Below are 21,665 nucleotides of genomic sequence, written 5' to 3'. Positions count from 1 at the left end.
CAAACTCCACAATTTTCTTTTCAAAATTGGTCTGAACTAGGTCACTGATGTCGAAAGGACTGTGTGACTTAGCCCATGTATTTTTAGCACTGCCCTAAAGTAGCATGACAACAATATGATCTCAATCCCTCTCTAACAATTGATAATGTGTCTATATGCATTTCAATTTGACAGTTTAAGATGTTGAATACATGCTTTATGTCTCCCAACTTCCTGTTAATATGTAACATGCCATCTTGAAGCACTGGATAGATCCAAGTCCCCCAGTTTTTAGGGACTGCATGTGCTCAATAAGATATTTTTGGGATTTCCTATCTGTACCAAAGATCATCAGTTCACAGGTAAAAGGTAGACATCTCTCTCCAAAGTGACAAATAGCAATTTTGGAAACTTTTGCAGCACTTTAGGATTCTTTTTAATATTGTAATAATACAAGCAGTCGTTGCTCCAAGTGGGATTGAATTAATTAATTTTAGACCAGGTATCAATGTTTTTATATTAGCACACAAATATACAGCAAGTACACTCATGGTTATATTATGTAAATTCTGCATGTTTAAGAAGTTTTTTCTCTTTTTCCTCTGTAGGCGAGACCAAATGTTAACTGTAAAAAATATTTCTGCTTTTTTGTACTTTTCTAATATTTGGGGGCTCCAAAAGAAGTAGGGGAATAGTGTAAGAATTGTTCAAATATTTCCTTTCTTTGAATAGTTGCTCTATGTGACTTTTGACATATTATAATTTGTATTCAACAATTGAAAAAAAGGTTAAATGCATCCAATGACTGACTATAACATCAGAAAACGTAATTTATCTTATTTGAGTTTTCACAAAAATTCTGGTCATGTGGTGACCAGGATGGAACGTTCTTCCCCACTGTGGTCTTCTAGGTACTTCTGTACACCTATTATTGGTTATGAGCCAGAGGGTGGAGCCTCCTCATGGTAAATATTAATTTTAAGCACGTCCCTTCATTCCCACAGCTTGTATTAGGTGTTTGTCCTTTCCGTAAGTTCCTCTCATACACATGTTTAGTAAGCCCAGACAGGTAACTCGGCTCCACCAGCGGAATTAACTGAGTTTTTCCAACTCCGCGCTCCGCGGAGAACGCGGAGTTCAGGCGAAACTCCGACTCCGTGGCGGAGAAGAGTTAGCCGGCCCCTCCGCCCTCCCTAATTTAATCATATTTAAAAAAAGGCACTTACCTGCTGTGGCTGCCTGCTCCTCGCCATGGTCTCTCTCTCCTTCCTCGCCATACTTGTCCATGGAAACCCCTATGTTGTACATATTGTGCACATGCATGCGCACGCACAAGACGTACAACGTAGGGGTTTCCATGAACGAGGATGAGGAAGGAAAGAGAGAGACCATGGCGAGGAGTAGGCAGCCTCAGAAGGTCAGTAGCTTTTCTTTAATTATAATTAAATTAGGGAGAGTGGAAGGGAGCAGAGTTTTTTTTCAACTTCATGGAACACTGCGTAGTGGCACTACACCAGCTTCTCTCAGGGCTAATATTTAGAAAGAGTCATTGAGCACAACAGAACTTGTGCGTGTTGTGACTGAGGGATATATTATGTCCTTAGTGCATGCCTGTGGTACTGTGTTGGCAGTGATTCTTTGGTTCTGCCATGAGGGTTACAGTGGGGTATTCCAATAAATGTGTGAAATATAGTTTTAGCAAAATTTGTGAATTTTTCACGAAATCATGCATAATCTAAGAAATATATTTTTTTTATTATCTTAGGTAACATTTTCTCCTTTAGGGTACACCTTAAATGAAAATGTCTCGGAAAATACTAGCAGTAGACTTGTTCAAGCAGAAAATGTCTTGTTTGAGCACGCCATGTCTTTTTGTGATTTCAAGCTACTTTTTCCCACAGGTAAAAGTTCATATGAAATGGTATAAATTTAGCACATTTTGTATTATGCAATGTTCTAGATTAACGTGAGATTAGGTAGGTGTAACAACATGTTGTAATTGCCTAATTAAATGTCACATGCTGGTGATTGAGTTTATGGCCACTTTTGTCTGTGGTACAAAGGTAAGTGTCCCGGGGGCTCAGGGAGGATTGGAGGTTCGACCACTGGAGCGGGAGGGGCCGGCTCAAAGAGAAACACTGGGGCTTTGATTAAAGGTTTTAAGGAGGGCTTTATTGTTATATACGTTTTCTTCATGAAAAGGTAAAGAGTCTTTAGTCTCTGGGTATCGCTGAATGCCGCGGTGCCTTCTGGTCGTGGAAGTCTTTGTCTTGATACGTCTCAATAACAGGATCCCACGTGGTACCGGAAAGAAAAGGAAATCAAGAGAAGGCGGATTACTGCCAGCACTCTGGGTGGAATCACACAAGGACCGGGAGTGAAGGACACGCAAACCCCGTGAAGTGCTCCAGTTAACTACGGGAGTGACGGAAGGTGCTCGTGCTCAGGGAAGGGTTTGGTTGCAGGAAGTGTTACACCGGGGGCTGTCTCCGCCTCCCAACCCAACCCGCGACCCGGCCCCGTACCTCTTTAAGCCACGCTCCTCCCGTGGGCGCGTGGCAGGGCGACTCGTCCGACCGTTGGCCTCCTGGCTTGTCATTTCCGTCTGCTTCTCTTCCTTGACCTGGTTCCGCGCTGCTCTCCTCCTCGATCTCCTCCGCGGGGGAAACGCCGTCCGTCCTCGATGCCGTGCTTCCTGCTTTTGTCGTCACTAGGGGCGGGACTCCACAATCCCAGCCGTCGGCCTTAAAGGAGCCGTATACATTCACCCCTGATGGCCATTCCGTGTCGGGGTCTCCTTCTTCCTCATGCCACGTAGAAGTCTGCGGCTGTTGAGACAAGACGCAAGGTAAAAGGGGGGTGGCGCACCACCAGTCTTTATATTCAGGTGTCTCTTGACAGTCAGACCCGTGACACACCTCCCCCCCTGGCATCTCCCGATCGGGGAGAGGAAACACCCGGGACAAAAAGTCTGCATTTGCATTGTCTTTTCCTTTGCGATGTTGCACAGTAAATGCATAGGGTTGTAAGGACAGAAACCATCGCAACACCCGGGGGTTGTGGCTACTATTTTGGTGCATCCATTTCAGGGGAGCGTGGTCTGTATGTAGAACGAAGGGCTTGCCCTCCAGGTAGTACTTTAATTTGTCAATTGCCCATTTGATTGCCAAGGCCTCCTTTTCGATGGTAGAGTATCGGCACTCCCTGGGGAACAATTTCCTACTGACGTATAGGATCGGATGTTCAACGCCCTCTTTGACTTGTGATAGTACCGCACCTATCCCCTGATTTGAAGCGTCCGTGGACAACACAAATGGTTTGCTGTGATCCGGCGATATTAAAACAGGAGCCGTTGTCATTGTGGACTTAAGAAGGTGAAAAGCCTGTGAGGCCTCTCTCGATGGGTTACTAAATTCCTTGGCCTTGACGTCTTTGCGGAGCAGATTGGTTAAGGGGGCTGCCAATTCTGCAAAGCCTGGAATAAAGCGCCTGTAATAACCCACCAGACCAAGAAAGGCTCTAAGGTCCCTTTTGTTATTGGGGAACGGAACTGCTGCTATTGCTCTTACTTTTTCGCTTTGGGGAGCGATGGTTCCTTCACCCAACACATAGCCCAGGTATTTCACACTTTGAAAAGCTGCTCGCGATTTTTTTGCATTGATGTGGAGTCCTGCTGTTTGTAGGGCTTCCAGAATGGTTTGTAAGTGTCCCAAATGTTCCTTCCAGTTCTGACTGTAAATGACTATGTCATCCAAGTATGCTGAACTAAAGTGTGAAAAGGGATGTAAGACTTTGTTCATCAGGCGCTGAAATGTTGCCGGGGCGCCGTGTAATCCGAAAGGCAGAACGGTGAACTCAAAAGCACCTTCATCCGTTACAAAAGCTGTTTTCTTTCTATCCTCCTCCCGAAGGGGGACCTGCCAATACCCCTTCGTGAGGTCAATGGTGGTGATATATTTGGCGTCTCCAATTTTTTCAATCAAGTCATCGACTCGAGGAATTGGATACGTATCAAAATGCGAGACAGCATTTAATGCACGAAAGTCCATACAAAACCTTTTAGTGCCATCAGGTTTAGGAATTAGAACAATCGGGGATGACCAAGGACTCTGTGAAGGGCGTATGACGCCCAAGTCGAGCATGTCCTGCACTTCTTTCCGTACAATCTCTTTCCTTGCTGCGGGAATTCGATAGGGTCTTTGTTTTACCACTTCCCCCGGAAGAGTTTCGATGCAGTGCTCTGCTAACTCCGTCCTTCCTGGTAAGTCGGAAAACACTGCTGTATACGGGGTTAGAGTCTCTGTTAACTCCTTCTTTTCCTGGGGAGTCAGCTCTGGGTTCACCACCAACTGTTCTAGAGTAGAGATATGTCGGGCATCCATCTGCCCTACGAAGTGTCCCATCCGGGGTAGGGGTCCCAACCACTCTTTCAAGAGATTGATATGGTAGATTTGTGATTTGTGAGGGGTTAACCGGAGTCTATAGGTAGTGTTTCCGATTTTTTTAGTGATCTGATATGGGCCTTGCCACTCATGCTTGTTCTTAGTACTGATGGAAGGCAGTAGCACTAGAGCCCATTTTCCTACGTCCAGGGATCTTAATCTTTTACCTTTGTCATAAGATTTCTTGTATCTCTCATGTTGATGCTCCATGGAGGTATAGGCGAGTTCTCTTAATTTACCAAGTCTGGTTCGGAGCTGAGAGGTATATTCCAACATGGACTTTTGCTCCTGGGACGTTTCGTTTTCCCACATCTCTTTAGTGATGTCTAGGAGACTCCGGGGCATCCTACCATACAGTAACTCAAACGATGAGCATCCTAGGCTGCTTTGCTTTTGGGCTCTTATCACATAAAGGGCGATAGGTAGGAGCCGATCCCAGGCGGGCCCTTCAGCCGTCAGCATTTTCTTTAGTGTTTGCTTCAGAGTCTGGTTGTATCTTTCCACCAAACCATCGGTTTGGGGATGATACACCGAGGTTTTCAAGTGTTTTATGTCCAGTGAGGCACACACCTCCTTCATTAATTTTGAGGTGAAGGGAGTCCCCTGGTCGGTCAATACTTCTTTAGGAAAACCTACCCTGCTGAAAAGTTCCACAAATTTTTCAGCGATGGCCGCTGTGGTAGTGTTCTTTAAGGGAAAAGCCTCAACAAACCGAGTGGCATAGTCCACGATTACCAATGCATATAGAAAGCCTCTCCCAGTCTTTGGTAGGGGCCCTATCAGATCCATGCCCACTCGCTCGAAGGGGATACCAATTATGGGCATCCTTTGTAGGGGGGCAGCCGGAGGGCGCTGTGTGTTTCTACGTTGACAGACCTCGCACCGGGCACAGAATTCTTGAACATCTTTGTAAATACCCGGCCAATAGAAGTTGCGCAGGATACAGTCAGTGGTTTTTTCCTTGCCGGCATGTCCTGCCATCAAGTGGGCATGTGCAAAGAATAGCACTTGTTCTCTAAAAGACTGGGGAACCAATAGCTGCATTTCTGCTTCTTGGTTGGCTTGTCTATATAACAAATCGTTTTTGATCAAAAAGCGGGGAAATACTGGAGAGGTCTGATTATCTGAGTTATGGGCGATTTCCCAGGCGTTGAAAAGGGATCTATCTTCAGCCTGAGCAAATCTGAAACTGCGATCAATAACCCAGGGTTCGGGGGATAGGTAGGATGGTATATGCACCCCATTCCTGGTTGTGGAAAGGTGTTCCTTAAATAGGGACAGGAATTCTGGATTGTCGGTCCCCAGGATCATATCTTCAGGCAGGGAATCAACTACCCCTACGCTAACAGTACAGGGGTCCCTATCCTGCGGTGTGAGAGTGATGGAAGCCACGGGGTAAGGCTTCACGTCCCCATGGACGCACCTGATATACACGGGATTCTTATGATTCATCTGATCCTGGGTTACGAACCTGGACTGTACCACAGACTGCCTACACCCTGAGTCTAACAATGCTTTCAATTGGAACCCATTCATCCTTATACTCACGTAAAACGTGCTGCCCATTTCGGCGGAATACATCACAGTCCGGGGCAGATACCCCACTTCCATGGGTTCTTCATGGTTCTTCCTTTTTGGACACATCCTGGCGATGTGGCCCCACTCGCCACATTCGAAACACTGTGGTCCTTTTGTCGGAGGAACCATCATACCGGAAGGTCTGAAGGGTCGGGGAGCCTCGAGTACTGGTTTTGGCCTTTTGTCCGTTTTGTTGGTAGGAGTACCTTTGGAGGTTTTTTCTGGCTCCCACGGTATAGACTTGGGTTGGGCCCTGGCATATTGTGATGCCATCTCAATGGCTTGTTCTACGGTCAGGCCTACATGCTGTTTGAGCCAACGCTGGGTCGCATATGGTAACGCCTCCATAAACTGCTCTACATAGATTTTATTCAGTATTTCTTCCTTTGTACACACATCGGGGCGAAGCCATTTGTCCGCCGCCATTTTTAACCTGAAGAACAGTGTTTTTGGGTTTTCCCCAGGAACCCCTTTCTCTTTTCGGAAGCGGACTCTATAGGCCTCCTGGTCCAAACCTAGGTGGTCCAATATGACCATTTTAATAGTCGCATATGGGGTTGTCCCCAGGGGATTCGCTGCTTGATATGCAGATTGGGCTTCGGCGGTAAGGAGAGGGGCGAGAAAGAACGGCCATTTTTCTTCGGGCCAGCTCATTGCCCGAGCCGCCCTTTCAAAGTTTACCAAAAAGGCGTCAGGATCCTCACCGGGTACATATTTTTGTAGGGCCATTCCTGACGGATGTGGAGTGTGTACACGACCTTCGCCCGTGGCCGCCTGTTGGACAGAGGGTATGGACTTAAGACCCTCTACGTGTGCGGTCATGGTTTTAGTAAAAAGTTCTCGGTCCGCTTGAGCAATGGACAGCTGGTTCTCCACGGCCCATTCTAACTTCTCCTGCCCCTTTATGAGGTGGTCGATCAGGGTCTCCATCTTGATCTCACTGATGGATGATGAAGTAGATCCCACTTCTGACACCAATTGTCCCGGGGGCTCAGGGAGGATTGGAGGTTCGACCACTGGAGCGGGAGGGGCCGGCTCAAAGAGAAACACTGGGGCTTTGATTAAAGGTTTTAAGGAGGGCTTTATTGTTATATACGTTTTCTTCATGAAAAGGTAAAGAGTCTTTAGTCTCTGGGTATCGCTGAATGCCGCGGTGCCTTCTGGTCGTGGAAGTCTTTGTCTTGATACGTCTCAATAACAGGATCCCACGTGGTACCGGAAAGAAAAGGAAATCAAGAGAAGGCGGATTACTGCCAGCACTCTGGGTGGAATCACACAAGGACCGGGAGTGAAGGACACGCAAACCCCGTGAAGTGCTCCAGTTAACTACGGGAGTGACGGAAGGTGCTCGTGCTCAGGGAAGGGTTTGGTTGCAGGAAGTGTTACACCGGGGGCTGTCTCCGCCTCCCAACCCAACCCGCGACCCGGCCCCGTACCTCTTTAAGCCACGCTCCTCCCGTGGGCGCGTGGCAGGGCGACTCGTCCGACCGTTGGCCTCCTGGCTTGTCGTTTCCGTCTGCTTCTCTTCCTTGACCTGGTTCCGCGCTGCTCTCCTCCTCGATCTCCTCCGCGGGGGAAACGCCGTCCGTCCTCGATGCCGTGCTTCCTGCTTTTGTCGTCACTAGGGGCGGGACTCCACAATCCCAGCCGTCGGCCTTAAAGGAGCCGTATACATTCACCCCTGATGGCCATTCCGTGTCGGGGTCTCCTTCTTCCTCATGCCACGTAGAAGTCTGCGGCTGTTGAGACAAGACGCAAGGTAAAAGGGGGGTGGCGCACCACCAGTCTTTATATTCAGGTGTCTCTTGACAGTCAGACCCGTGACAGTAAGTTACAAATGTCATTATGGCATTGTCCCCTTGTATAACTACGGAGAGGTTCCAATCCACAATATCTACCAGGCAAAGTCGCTTCCTGGTTGGTTTTTCCTTTTCCAAGGGTCTTGGAAAAGTGTAGACTTGCAGTAGATAGAACTCTTTTAGTTTTCTTGCGTGAGCTGACAGTTTCTATGTTCCTGATTGTATTCATGCTTTGCTGATGATCCTGTTGCTTAGCAAATGCCCTTGATAGTCATAATAGTAGCTGTCTAAATATTATGTTCTGTGACAGCAGGATAATGGGTCATGCCTTGCTCAATTTCTACTGATCATTAAATTTAGATCTGTAGATCCAGATCCAAGGGTAATCTGGCCGATTAAAGATGTACCAGAGAACACATTGGAAAACATTTGTTCTGATAAGTAGATTAGCAGTCAGAAAACTTACACACTTCTACTTCCCCTTTCATAAGGTACTTGTTGATGATACATTTCTTGGGCCATATATCCATAACCCATCTGTTTTAGGAGAGGTGGAGGAATGGGCTTCCCCTTATTCATAAATATAATGCATCACCATTTACATTCAGCCCTTGGCATGTTGTGATGCCAAAGATAGTCTGGTATTCTGCTCTCTAAGATTAAATCAAAATATCCACTTGGCAATACTAACATATATTGATTTAACATTTAGCATAATGTTAATGCTGCTCTTTTTTAATTGTGGCAATGCATAGCTGAATAATTCAAAGACTGACTCCTTGTGTTATGTTTTTCAGAAAGTTAGAGACAATGATTACCACTTCATTTAGTTTGCATTCCACTAATGAATGTATTCAATTAGCAAGTAGCACCAAATGCTAAGACACCATCTGGAATTCTACTGCTAATGTAGTGCTAAGGGCCATATACTAAATTGATATCCTCGGAGGCCGCCTAACACTTCTCAGTTTTGAGAAGAGCTGATATTGTAATGTGGAAAGCACAATCACAATGTTTATGCTTCAGTTTACCATTTAATGTTATTATTGATTTGCTTTTCGTCTGCCACAGCAACCAAGTTGCGTGTACAGGGCCTGGCCATAATCCAGGACCTGCTTCAATTACCTCTTTTACAGGGGCCACTAGGCTTCCAGTTTGATTCTGCCCTGTAGATTTTGACAGGCACGACTTACTCAAGAGAATGCTAGATAGAGACTTCGGCCATGCCCAATCAACTTCAGGTGAGTGCATCTATCTGACTCATAAGTCCCATGAACAGGATTTAGTTTTTAGCCTTTAAACCTCAGAATGGCCTTCCAAATATTGCTTACAATAACATGGCTGTTTTTATACTCTTAGGAAACATCTGTGTGAAAGTGCTTCAGTAAGGTCTGACATGATGTCAATGTTGAGGTGTGATGACAACTGTTATATATAACATAGTTTGTGAAGCCATCATGCATGAGGTCATAAGCATTGTCTTTAGGAGAGGAGTAAGGGTTGAATAGTTTGCCATGATTGGCAACTTTCAGTGTATTTCGTGGGTTTTAGATCACAGCCTACATTTTGCTTCATCAGAGGCTTTATTTATAGGGGTAATTGCATTTGTACATACATGTTGTGTTGCTAATGATTGAAGACCGATAACCTTAATTTAATAACGTTTTTTCCATAACTTTTAAAGAAAGAATAATTGTGTTAGGATCTACTTTGCCCCAGAGTAGAAACATCTACCTTATGTCCTTCTCTGTGGGCTCTCGTCTGTCCCTCACTGTACCCAGCAGCCTCTGGCTATAGGGCATTTTGTTTTGTCATGCTGCGAGTTGCTTTGATTTCACAGACCGCTGGTTAAGGCAGAACCATGGGTACCTCTGAGCACAATGCATGGCTTTGTGCCACACCATGCCCCCAATCCTCCCCACCCAGATCTGTCTAGGCACCGTAGAAGTCGATGCAAACCAGGCTCTGGTTTACTATGCCATTCGTGCAGTGTCACTGACTGCAGAACCCTTTGCATACAAAGTTAGGCCATGTGCAGTGGAAAAAGAGGTGCAGGATACACCCTTTGGCCAGGCAATATTCCCAATGTGGATTTGCATAGTGCACTAATCGCCGGAGAGGGTATCCAAGTGCTTGGATGGGTGTGTAGGTTTGTGGTCCCAAGGTGCTAATATGAACAGCCAGGTCTTCAACTTCTTGTGGAACTTGAGAAGGAGGATCTGATGTGCAGAGGGAAGTCATTCCATGTCTTGGGTGCAATATAGGAGAATGAGCGACCTTCAGTTTTGCTTTTACTGAGGCGGGGAATGTGTTCATGTGAGAGTGAGGCAGAGCGTAGGTGTCTGGTCCGTTGGTGAAAGTGCATGCTGCTGTTCAGGTATTCTGGTCCTGTGTTGTGTACAGCTTTGTATATATGCTGGATATGTTTGAATTAGCTGAGCACAGACATTGGCCAGGCTCTTGTTGCAAGGCAAAGCCTTTAGCTGATCCCAGCACCCAATACCTTAAACACTCCTCTCCCGCTTGGCATGTTGTTTGACCATGTTAGTGTCTTTGCACCCTGTAGTGTTGCCAAAGGACCTGCAAAGTTCAGCTGACAGTAATGTCTGTGTGACCTCCTGGCCACTGGCATCAGTGTCCATGGCGGAGTTCTGAGAGTTTTTATTAACCGTTTGTGACCTAATGGTCGAGGTCACTATCAGTTTTAGTAGTACATGTGAATCCTTCACAATGGGCTATGTTCTCACTTCTCATGATATTACCCCCTTTCTAGCCCCTAAAATTTTGTGCAATATATGGGTCATTGTATGTAACCTAGTACAGTGGATTAATGCACTTGTGGTAGAGCTCCAGCACAATGTATCTTTTTTGCATTACATAAATGGTAATTATTATAGAATTTACGCACATCTCACAACCCGATAGAGCACACAAATATGCCAGTATCTTACACAGAAGCAGAGCATGTGAAGGTAAATTGCTGTTTTATGACGTGACATACAGGGACATCTTAAAGATTTTTGGGGCCTTGGGCCAAGCGTATTTTGGGGGCCCCTGATCAGAAAAGTTTTGAATTTATGATTCAATTTCAGCTCTTTCATACGCTCTTTGGCCATCTCACTGACAGTGCACAGGCACAGTCCTCCAAATTCTAAATGTGTTTGCATCAAATTTTCAGGGATAGTGACGTGTGTTTTCAATATTGTAATACAACAGCAGGTCACAAATATTACTGCAAATAATCTCTGTGACACCCTACCATTTTGCATATGCGAGGTCCTGTTTTGAATGTAATGATTTTATAGATGTTGTGTTAAAAAGGTGCTTAAAACAATCTATTTAACCACATCAGTGCTAAGGGAATTCCCCTCCTGTGCTGTAACTCCAGGATCCCCATTGTTCATGACAAGCTCAGCTCGTCATGAGCACACGACCAGTGTACTGCGAGCAGTGAAGGGGTTAAGAATTATTTAGGTTCATCGGGGCAAGACTCTGCAGAACAGAGCTTGCGCTATCAGGGGTCTCCTTGAAAGGCAGGGGTCCTGTGCTAGAGCCCACTTTGCCCATGCCTTAAAACGTCTCTGGTGACATAGGGAGCTTGTCTTTATTTACCCTCATATGGTGAGGAGCCTGGAGGTAATTTGTGATTGTCCAATGATGCTCCTTTTCGCTTCCAACAACCACTCAGGGTGATATATTTGTAATTACTGCGCTCCTTGCACGAGGATCGGTAGCTAGGGCGTATGTTCCATTTTCCCTGCCTTTTCCTAGAGCAGGGAGGTATGGTATATTTATTTCTTGCAATGTTTGCAAACATCATCCGGGCAATGTGAACTCTTTCGCAAAACTACTTTCCCCTCCATCTTGGTCAAGGGCATGGTAACGCCTCATATACCCTCTTCATTCCTCAAGTGTGGGATGATGGTGGAAACTGGGATTTTCTCATCTCTTGAAAGGTCGTGAACATTGGTAGAGATAAACAAAAAGGGTGTTAAGAGAGTTCGATTGTATCCGGTGTCCAGTGATGTTTCCTTACCCCTACCTTGTCCGTGTGATCAAGTAGCATGTGTGACACCCCATGCTGTTTCAAGGGAGCAAGTAGCATGTGCAATACCCCACGCTGTTTCAAGGGAGCAGGGAGTATGTGTATTACCCCATGCTGCTTTGAGGTAACAAGCTGTATTTGTAAAACCCCATACTGTTTCAAGGGAGCAAGTAGTATGTGCAATACCCCATGTCTTTCAAGGGAGCAGGTAGTATGTGTAATTCCCTATTCTGTTTAAAGGGAGCAGGAAGTATGTGTAATATCACATACTGTTTCAAGGGAGCAAGTAGTATGTGTAATACCCGATGCTGTTTCAAGGGAGAAGGTAGTATGTGTAATACCCTATTCTGTTTAAAGGGAGCAGGAAGTATGTGTAATATCACATACTGTTTCAAGGGAGCAGGTAGTATGTGTAATACCCTGCGCTGTTTAAAGGGAGCAGGGAGTATGTGTAATACCCATGCTGTTTCAAGGGAGCAGGTAGTATGTGCAATAACCTATTCTGTTTGAAGGGAGCAGGGAGTATGTGTAATACCCAATGTTGTTTCAAGGGAGCAGGTAGTATGTGCAATAACCTATTCTGTTTGAAGGGAGCAGGAAGTATGTGTAATATCACATACTGTTTCAAGGGAGCAGGTAGTATGTGTAACACCCCATGTAGTTTCAAGGGAGCAGGGAGTATGTGTAATATCCCACGCAGTTTCTGGGGGAGCAGGTAGCATGTGTAATAGTCCACGCTGTTTCGAGTGATCAGGTAGTATTTGTAATACCCCACGCTGATTCAAGGGAGCAAGGTGTATGTGTAATACCCCCTGCCATTTTACGGGAGTAAGCGAGCAGGTAGTAGGCATAATACCCTAAGCTATTTCAAGGGAGCAGGGAGTATATGAAATATCCCACGCTGTTTCAAGGGACAAGGTAATATGCGTAGGGATCCATGCTGTTTCAAGGGACCAGGGAGTATGTGTAATATCCCATGCTGTTTCAAGGGAGCAGGGAGTATGTGTAATATCCCATGCTGTTTCAAGGGAGCATGTAGCATATTTATTTCCCCATGGGCAGTGGGTATGTGCTGCTTTTTACTCTTTAACTTTGCCGAAGGGTGGGGATTGATGATTTCCCTACGCACGTCAACGGTGGAGGTGACGTGTAATATGTGTAATCCCCCACACCTTGCCCAAAGGCAGAGGCCGCATTTGTATCTCCCATCTTTGCCAGGGGTGGTTCGTAACCACCACGCCTTGCTCAAGAGCAAGAAGGGCGCATAGTGGTATTTGTAAAGTGATCAAGCAGGTACTAGCTACTCTGGCGCTGATTTTGCATCTCAGAGACAGCACCGGAGCACCCACTCTACTCCTCCATCAAAATCAAAATGCTGCAGGCCACCACTAAGTAGGAAAAATGATATGTAATCTAAAATATGCTCTTTCCGTGTCTTCGTGCATTAGATGTTACCCTGATTACATCAGAATGCAAGAACACAGAGTACCTTTTGCCAATGTAAACTGGCAATTAAGTTGGTGTTCCATTTAAAACGATGGGTCTTATAGCAGCCCAGTCCTCAAGGACGGTTCTTGAATAAATACCTCCACCAATATACAAGATCTGGGCGGAATCATTCTCATGAAAGAGCAAAAATGAATGTTTGGTCAAGGTACAGCAATCAAAGTACGTAATGCTTTTATTGGCAGATCCTACAGACCTAAAACATTAACCTTCATTCCTAGATATGCTTTTAATGAAGTTCTTATACACACATCACATAATTTCCCGTTGTTGTGGGTGTTTTTGTTTAATTGTATCTTCAGTGCCTACATTACCTTACATTTACATCCTATCAGCATCATGACTACACACTGTGCACTTCAATGTGGTGGGAATTGTGCACCCTCTTGCTGATGCATTGATGGCTGGCTGCAATTTAGAGTTCCTTTGTGCATCAAACCAGGACCGTATCAACAAGCATGGCTTGCTCATTCACACTCTTCAATGGCACCCTCAAACCTTTGGGGGTGGCTCCCTGGGCACAGGTGTGTTTTGCTGGGGTCAGCTTAATTCAAATAAAACGCTTCTTCTCAATGTTCCATGGACGTGTGTTTATTTACTTAGATGTGTTTCTTTCACACATGATTGACTTGGTATCCGCTCGAAGCTGTGTGTTTGTGTGCGCTGGAAGGACTTTGCCTCTGTGTCCCTGGTGTCTCTGGGAGCCCTATCAACTCTACTGGACGGCGAGGGAGAGTGGGACTGCGAGTCCCAGGAAGCCTGCGGCTCTGCCATCGGCCGCACCTGTGCTGACTCTTCCCCCTGACCCCGCCTCCTCCCAGGAGTTTAAAGACACGCCTCGCGGCCCCCGCTTTGCGGGTGCCGCTCGAAGCTGCGTGTTTGTGTGCGCTGGAAGGACTTTGCCTCTGTGTCCCTGGTGTCTCTGGGAGCCCTATCAACTCTACTGGACGGCGAGGGAGAGTGGGACTGCGAGTCCCAGGAAGCCTGCGGCTCTGCCATCGGCCGCACCTGTGCTGACTCTTCCCCCTGACCCCGCCTCCTCCCAGGAGTTTAAAGACACGCCTCGCGGCCCCCGCTTCGCGGGAGCCGCTCGAAGTTGCGTGTTTGTGTGCGCTGGAAGGACTTTGCCTCTGTGTCCCTGGTGTCTCTGGGAGCCCTATCAACTCTACTGGACGGCGAGGGAGAGTGGGACTGCGAGTCCCAGGAAGCAAGCGGCTCTGCCATCGGCCGCACCTGTGCTGACTCTTCCCCCTGATCCCGCCTCCTACTCCCAGGAAACCAATAGAATCACTGGGTATATAAATATAGAAGCTAACGCGTCACGTGGGACGCGCGCGGGCGGGCGCCGGGCTAACCCCGGGCAAAGGGCAGGCCGTTCTAGGCCGTTAGAGACCGGACCGGGCCATCCCTCTAACTCCATGCCTTTACATCACTATATTCTTCTTTTTTGGTGCGGCTCGTGCCTCACAGGCGCCCCATACACATGGCTACGAGAGAATCCAGAAGTAAGGTCGCCCAACAGATTTCTGGAACCATGGAAAAATGTATTACCAGGGCTAATGTTGTGGCTAATAAAGGACTCACTGTGCTAGGAAACCAACTAGATGAGGGTGCAGAAAACTTGTCATTGGCTTCACCTGGCTCCTCAATTAATGCTAGCACACCACTACTGCTTGATGCCACCCATCTGTCGCTTATGGACAGTATTGACCAGACTATTGAGTCAGTCCTGCAGCAACTGAGGACACCATCCACCACCCAGAGGGATAGAGACTCACTACGCCTCTCTGGGATTGTAGAAACCTCCTGCAATGCCGATTTTGTAGAGATAGTGTCGCAGGAGGGGGGATCAGTTGCAGCTTTAACTGAACATAAGAGCAGCAGGGGGGACTATCCGTCTAAAAGGAAGAGGTCAAGAAAGCCAAAAGGTACTAAAAGGTCTAAAGTCGATCGAACAATGCCCGCTCAAGGCGACAATACAGACATTATGGACTGTCCCGGGGTAGCATCCACCATAACCAGGTTAGATCTTTCTAGTTCCCCAACAGTTCCATCTCTATCGGTGTGCACGGGGCCATATATTTTTGGTGGGGTCCCTTCGAATACTACAGGTCTGCTCATTAGCTCACTCACAGACATCTTTAGAGATCTTCTGAATCCCCTGTCTGTTAAACTAGACTCTATAGAGGCTAGATTGACGGCCATAGAAAAACTCTGTACGGCCAATAGTGCAGATTCAGGGTTGGGGGTAAACTCACAAAGGGCCCCCAGGGATAGTGCTAGGATCAGTCAATTGCCCCCAGTTACAATTACTCAGCCCCCAAATCCTCCACCAGTTCAGTTAGGGGAAGCCGCAAGAAACATTACTGTACCCGTCGCCCAACCGGGTCCATCAGTGCCCCAAACAGGGAGGCCTCCGGTACCTGCACCTAGAAGGTCAAAACAACTTGCTCCATCTCAACAACCTAATCAGGAAAGACCACTCAGTGGGCAAACTGGTTGTCCTATTAGCCCCAACACCAGGCGTAGGACGGTTAATCTGCCCCCTGAGGCTGTAGCATATACTGCGATCTTGGTGGGAGTACCGGAGTTTACTAGTGGTGCTTCGGAATCGCAGGATTCCCTACGTAATAAAGTAATAAATTGGCTAAATATTCACAGGCCACTCCCACCCCATCTAAAAGGACATGTTCTTATGGTTAGAAGGGTTCCATGGATTGGGTCTACTCCCAAAAAATGTGTGGGCGATTGTATAATCGTTAGTTTTAAAAGTCCACAGGTTGACCCATATATTTGTAACTGGCTTGGCAGTGCTGGCAATACTTCTATTGAAGTAATGGCCCTTTCATACTTCTACCCAAATGCAGGTAATTCTGCCATGAGGAGGGAAGAGGGCTGGACTAGAGTTGGCTTTGCAGGGGATGGTTCACGATATAGGCCCAGGTACAATGCACCCCCTAGTTATGGTAACTTCATCCACCCAAACAGATATTCTTGCCTTGACCAGGTTGATTGACCACAAAAGGGCGCTACCCAACAGGCCCCCCAAAAAACTCTTACTGGTGAGGAGGATAGGGGGGTGAAGGGACCTGCTTGTAAGAATAACAATCGGGTGCAGGGCTCCCCCAATAAGAAAAGGAGATCACTTGGAAGCCTGGGGGGACAAGCAGCCAATTCTCTAAAGAGATTGACGTGTACGAACTTGACTACGGTGGCCGTCTGTGCCCCGCTCTCTACACCGGTACCTCCAAACGTTCCGGAAAGCCCCGACCCTTCCCAAGCCATTGTAGTAACCACATATGATGGGGCAGGAACATCGTGTACTCCACCTATGAGGGTCCTCTCTTGGAATGTGGCGGGGATCGCAAATAAAGTGAACACAATGGATTGGGATCTTCTGATAGATGGCAGTGATGTTTGCCTCTTTCAGGAGACCTGGGCGAGGGAACCCCTGAGTAGATCGGGGTATGAAATTTTCGAAATTCCGGCCAAGTGGAGTGGTATAGGGAGGCCCTCGGGTGGCTTGGCGATCTGGGTAGCGAGTCACATTGGGTGTCAGGTGGAAAGTATGGTTACGTTCTCGCAGGACATCCAGTGTGTCCTGCTCAGATGGCCTGGCTCAGTAACCTAGGCAGTTATTAATGTATACTCAAGGCCTGTTGCCGTGGCTAAGGAGTCATCTACTTTAGATGACCTCTCATCCTTTTTGGGTCAGCTTCCAGGTGATTACAAGATAGTGATGGGTGGGGATTTAAACTGCCACTTCGAACCTCTAGCAGGATTAAAGGAGGGTGCCCTCACTACTGAGGACAATTTTTGGGGAGTCCCACCATCTTCATCCCCACACCCCAAAACCTGGTCCCCTCTGGCAGTACAGATTATGTCCCTCACTCTGAATTATGCAATAAGGGCATGTAATGGGCGTACCCCGTCTGATACCCCCTCAATGTGCACCTTCAATAGGAAAGAGCATGAGTCTAGGTTAGATTATATATTCATAGACATCACCATGTGGCCTAAAGTTCAGGATTTCAGGGTGGTATCCAGATTAGATAGTGACCACAACGCGCTTCTACTGGAGGTGCAACATCCTGCACCTGTAGATGGGCCTCCATCCTCCACTTCTAGCGATGACCCTGGGAATCTGCTTCTCACTACCAACAGGCATCGTGTTAAATGGGGGAATCTGATAAAGGGGGAAGGTGCCATGAATAAGTTATATGAAATAGCACTCCCCAGGTTTAATGAAGTAGATGATCTCATAGACCAACCGAGACCCATAGATTACAATAAGAAATTAGCGCAAATCCATGCGGAACTTGTGAGTGGTCTTGCTGAGGTTTTCCATCCAGTGGTTCCACCACGTAGGAAAAAGACTCGAACCCCGACCTGGTATAACTCGATTTGCAGGAAAATCAAGTCTGAGTTAATTGCTACCATAAAAGCGGGCTCGAATAAGGTCAAGGTTGCAGAACTCAGGAGGGATTATAAAGCGGCAATGAAAACTGCTAGGGTAGAGTGGGATTGGGACCGTTGGCATGATTTATCTGAAGCCCTTGACGCTAAAGATTCGAGGAAATGTTGGGCTCTGGTGAATAATGGGACAGGGGAACTCAAATCAGCAGTGGAGCCCAACATTGCCCCCTCAGTGTGGGAGGCACATTTTGGGTCACTCTACCAAGACACCACCTCACCGCCTGAGGGTGCGGAGTTAGAAGCTTCCGCTTCTTTGGAGGCGGGCCTGGAACTTACGCTTGGTGAGGTGATGACTGCAATGGAGCGATTAGCGATGGGGAAGGTGCCTGGGTTAGATAGATTACCGGGGGACCTGGTCAGACACTATCCTGAAATCTGGGGTCCGTACCTCCTCATTTTGTTTAATGGCATCTTAGGAGGTATGGCGATCCCCTGTTCTTGGCTGGGGGCAGAGATTGTACCCATATACAAAAAGGGCTCTCCTCTGCTCCCGGCCAACTACAGGCCGATCAGCCTTATAGACGTCCCCCAAAAGCTATTCGCTCGTCTAATCCTGAACCACCTGCTAGACTGGGTGGAGGCCAATGATATTCTGAGTCCCCTTCAGGCTGGCTTCAGGAAAAACACGTCCACCATGGACCAGATCTTCCGCCTTGTTTTGCTTTACTGGAAGACGGTAACGATAGAGGGTGGAAGGCTGTACATGGTGTTCGTGGACCTGAAGTCAGCTTTTGACCTAGTCCCACGTAAGAAACTGTGGGAGGTACTGGAAAAGTTAGGGGTACCCGCTCAGATATTAAACATCATAACCAGGCTCCACGATAACAACTATGCACAGGTCAGGTGTGGGAGGGATGGTAGACTGACATCTAGGTTCCCTGTGCGTAGAGGGGTGAGGCAGGGCTCTGTCCTGGCACCGACCCTGTTTTGCCTCTTTATTAATAATGTTATAGCCCATCTAGCAAATGTCAACGATAATGATGCCCCATGTTTGGCAGGCAGGCGGGTCCCGGCAATTATGTTTGCCGATGATACCCTCCTTCTTTCCAAATCTCCAATGGGAATCCAGAGGATTTTGGATGGATTTGGTCTTTTCTGTAGCCAACATGGTCTAGAGATCAACACAGAAAAGACCAAGTTCATGATATTTAATCCACCTAAAAAAGCCAGACCCAATCCGACCCTGGGTAATGCCAGCCTTGAGAGGGTAACCACCTTTCTGTATCTGGGAGTAACGTTACAGGAAAATCTATCCTGGGACCCCCAGATAATAAGATCACGGCTCAAACTGTCCCAGTTGTCGGGTGTAATACTGAAAGTGGCAAATACTTCAACTTATAAGCCCATTAGCCCGGCACTTGAACTGTACAAAACCCAAGCTAAGGCAGCTGCAACATATGGGAGTGAACTATGGGGGCATAAAGTAGGCCAAGAACTAGCAAGAGTGGAAAACAATTTTTTGAGACGCCTCTTGGCTCTTCCTCGAGGCACACCGCTCTTGCCCCTGAGATTAGACATGGGCCTCCCCTCTATTACTGAGGAGCTAGAGTCAAAACCGGTGAGGTTCTGGCATAGGCTATGGTCCACCAAAGAACTGCATCACTATAGGCAGGACCTTATCCATGTCATGAACCTGAACCAAAGTAATAAAATCTCTTGGCTCGCTTTTGTTAAAAAAGAACTGCACGCCTTGAATCTATCTGAGCTCTGGGAGGACCCTGAACAGGGCTGCCGAAGGGTTCCACGCAAAAGCTTAGTCCGAATGATTAAAGAAAAAAGACTTTCACTCCTGCTGAACGCACAAACCAGCGGCACTCTCACAGATCGGTTCCTGGAATCCAAAAATTCCTATGTTTTTGAAAGTTTTATGGACCTTATTTTTCCTATCCTTGCGAGGAAATTATTTGTACAATGGAGGCTAGGTACACTGCCCATTAGAACATTTACTCACAAATGGCACAATGGTGGCGATATAATGTGTCCAAGTTGTAACACTCATAAGGAAGATGAGCTTCATATAATGTTTGTCTGTACTGCCTACAGTAAATCTAGAAAATACTGGTTAGCGCCCCTCTGTAGAAACTTGGGGTTCAGTAACCATCCACACGCTTATAGAGTAATGAAAACCAGCACTCTCGCCCATATTGTGTTTGCAGTAGCCAAATTTTTAATGGCAGTTTGGCAGATTAGGAAAAAAAAACCTCTAATGTGTGACATTGAGTTGGTTTGCTCTTACCTCCCTTTTTCCTCCAAGGTGGGAAATCTATCAATTTTAAGACTGTATGAAATGTGTTTTTATGTAAGCAATGTTTTTATGTCTTATGTACTGTATCTTTTATGGTCTACATGACCGAAATAAAGAATTTTAGGATTGGATTGGACTTGGTATCAAAGTGGTACTTCAAATCCCACAATGCTGATTGTTCTTTGCTTAAATCGCTTATTACACATTATGGTCTCCCTATGCATTTCGGCATGCGAGCCTTCTTCAGGGGAGTGTCTATGGGAGAAATAAAAAGATGAAATACACTATGGGATGTGACCACTGAAGGTTTGCCACCACCTGATTAGTATGTGGTTGAAAGGTATCGAAGTGTTTTAGTGCTCGTCTTCAAAAGCTTTTTTAGGTGTCACGTTGTGAAAATTACTGCTGTGTTTGTTAAAGGTCGCATTTGTGTTAACCGCTTTTACCTAAAGTGACTCTTAATGGTAGGAAGTGACTGTAATCTATCATGCACAATAATTTACTTTTCTTGGTGACGTTAAAGATACGAAAACAAACAAAAAAAACTGAGCAACTGAAACTCTGCTAGCTTAACTATCAATACGCAAATGCGAACTTTAACAAACACAGCAGTAATTTTCACAACGTGACACCTAAAAAAGCTTTTGAAGACGAGCACTAAAACACTTCGATACCTTTCAACCACATACTAATCAGGTGGTGACAAACCTTCAGTGGTCACATCCCATACTGTATTTCATCTTTTCATTTCTCCCATAGACACTTCCCTGAAGAAGGTTCGCATTCCGAAATGCATAGGGAGACCATGATGTGTATTAAGCGATTTAAGCAAAGAACAATGCATTGTGGGATTTGAAGTACCACTTTGATACCAAGTCAATCATGTGTGAAAGAAACACATCTAAGTAAATAAACACACGTTCATGGAACATTGAGAAGAAGCGTTTTAATTTAATTAAGCTGATCCCAGCAAAACACGCCTGTGCCCAGGGAGCCACCCCCAAAGGTTTGAGGGTGCCATTGAAGAGTAATTAATCCACGTTCCTGAGCAGGGAATGATTCCCAGGAGCACGGTAACACTAAACAAAATAGGAACAACAGAGGCTGTGAGTGATCAACGATCACTATTATTGCTCATTCACACTCTTATGCTTGAGAGAATTAAGTTCCCTGCTGGTGACGGAACTACTCCGTCATCAGCCGCTGTCGCGCTGTGCTGATGACGGAGCGGTTCCGTCACGGCCCGCTTGGCATGCCTGCGCGGCGCGGATTTCGCTCCTGCGCTGAGCGATCCATTGAGCGGGCAGGGCTGTGACGGAACTGCTCCGTCATGAGCACAGCGCGACCGCGGCTGGTGACGGAGCGGTTCCGTCACCAGCATGGGCGCGCCGCGCGGCCCCCCACCCCCTCAGCGAAGGGGTTAAGGAAATCCCAGCTTTATACTTTCAGTAGGTTACACACACTTTGTTGGCTGCCACACCCCACTTTTGTGAATTTTGTGTCTCTGTTCATAGCTTCTCCCACAAGTGAACTGCTCACCTGATGGACAGCACCACTCTGCAGACCACCATCTTTCCAGGAACACCTTTGGCCAC

The 21,665-nt window shown here is 46.7% G+C and overlaps 2 protein-coding genes across 24 annotated transcripts in view; both read right to left on the bottom strand.

Moving 5' to 3' along the window:
• The window catches only part of NRXN3 (neurexin 3), a 2,233,908-nt gene that overhangs the window by 1,328,005 nt on the left and 884,238 nt on the right, over positions 1-21,665 (bottom strand). The window lies entirely within an intron of this gene.
• On the bottom strand, positions 2,451-7,106 carry LOC147690012 (uncharacterized). Its single transcript, XM_086936628.1, has 2 exons — positions 5,970-7,106; positions 2,451-2,807 (listed from the first exon to the last, which is right to left on the bottom strand). The coding sequence occupies exons 1-2, from the start codon at positions 7,104-7,106 to the stop codon at positions 2,451-2,453; spliced, it is 1,494 nt and encodes a 497-aa protein (XP_086792754.1).

Source organism: Lissotriton vulgaris, chromosome 9, assembly GCF_964263255.1.
Source record: "Lissotriton vulgaris chromosome 9, aLisVul1.2, whole genome shotgun sequence".
Taxonomy (NCBI): Eukaryota; Metazoa; Chordata; class Amphibia; order Caudata; family Salamandridae; genus Lissotriton; species Lissotriton vulgaris.
This window is presented reverse-complemented; position numbering and strand designations above follow the sequence as displayed.

What these genes read in the sequence shown, in the direction of transcription:
- LOC147690012 (XM_086936628.1), bottom strand. Translation starts at nt 7,106, where the DNA reads ATGAAGAAAACGTATATAACAATAAAGCCCTCCTTAAAACCTTTAATC. An exon ending in AAATGGGCAGCACGTTTTAC is followed by an intron (nt 2,808 to 5,969) that starts GTGAGTATAAGG and finishes TTGTCTCAACAG; the next exon opens with CCGCAGACTTCTACGTGGCA.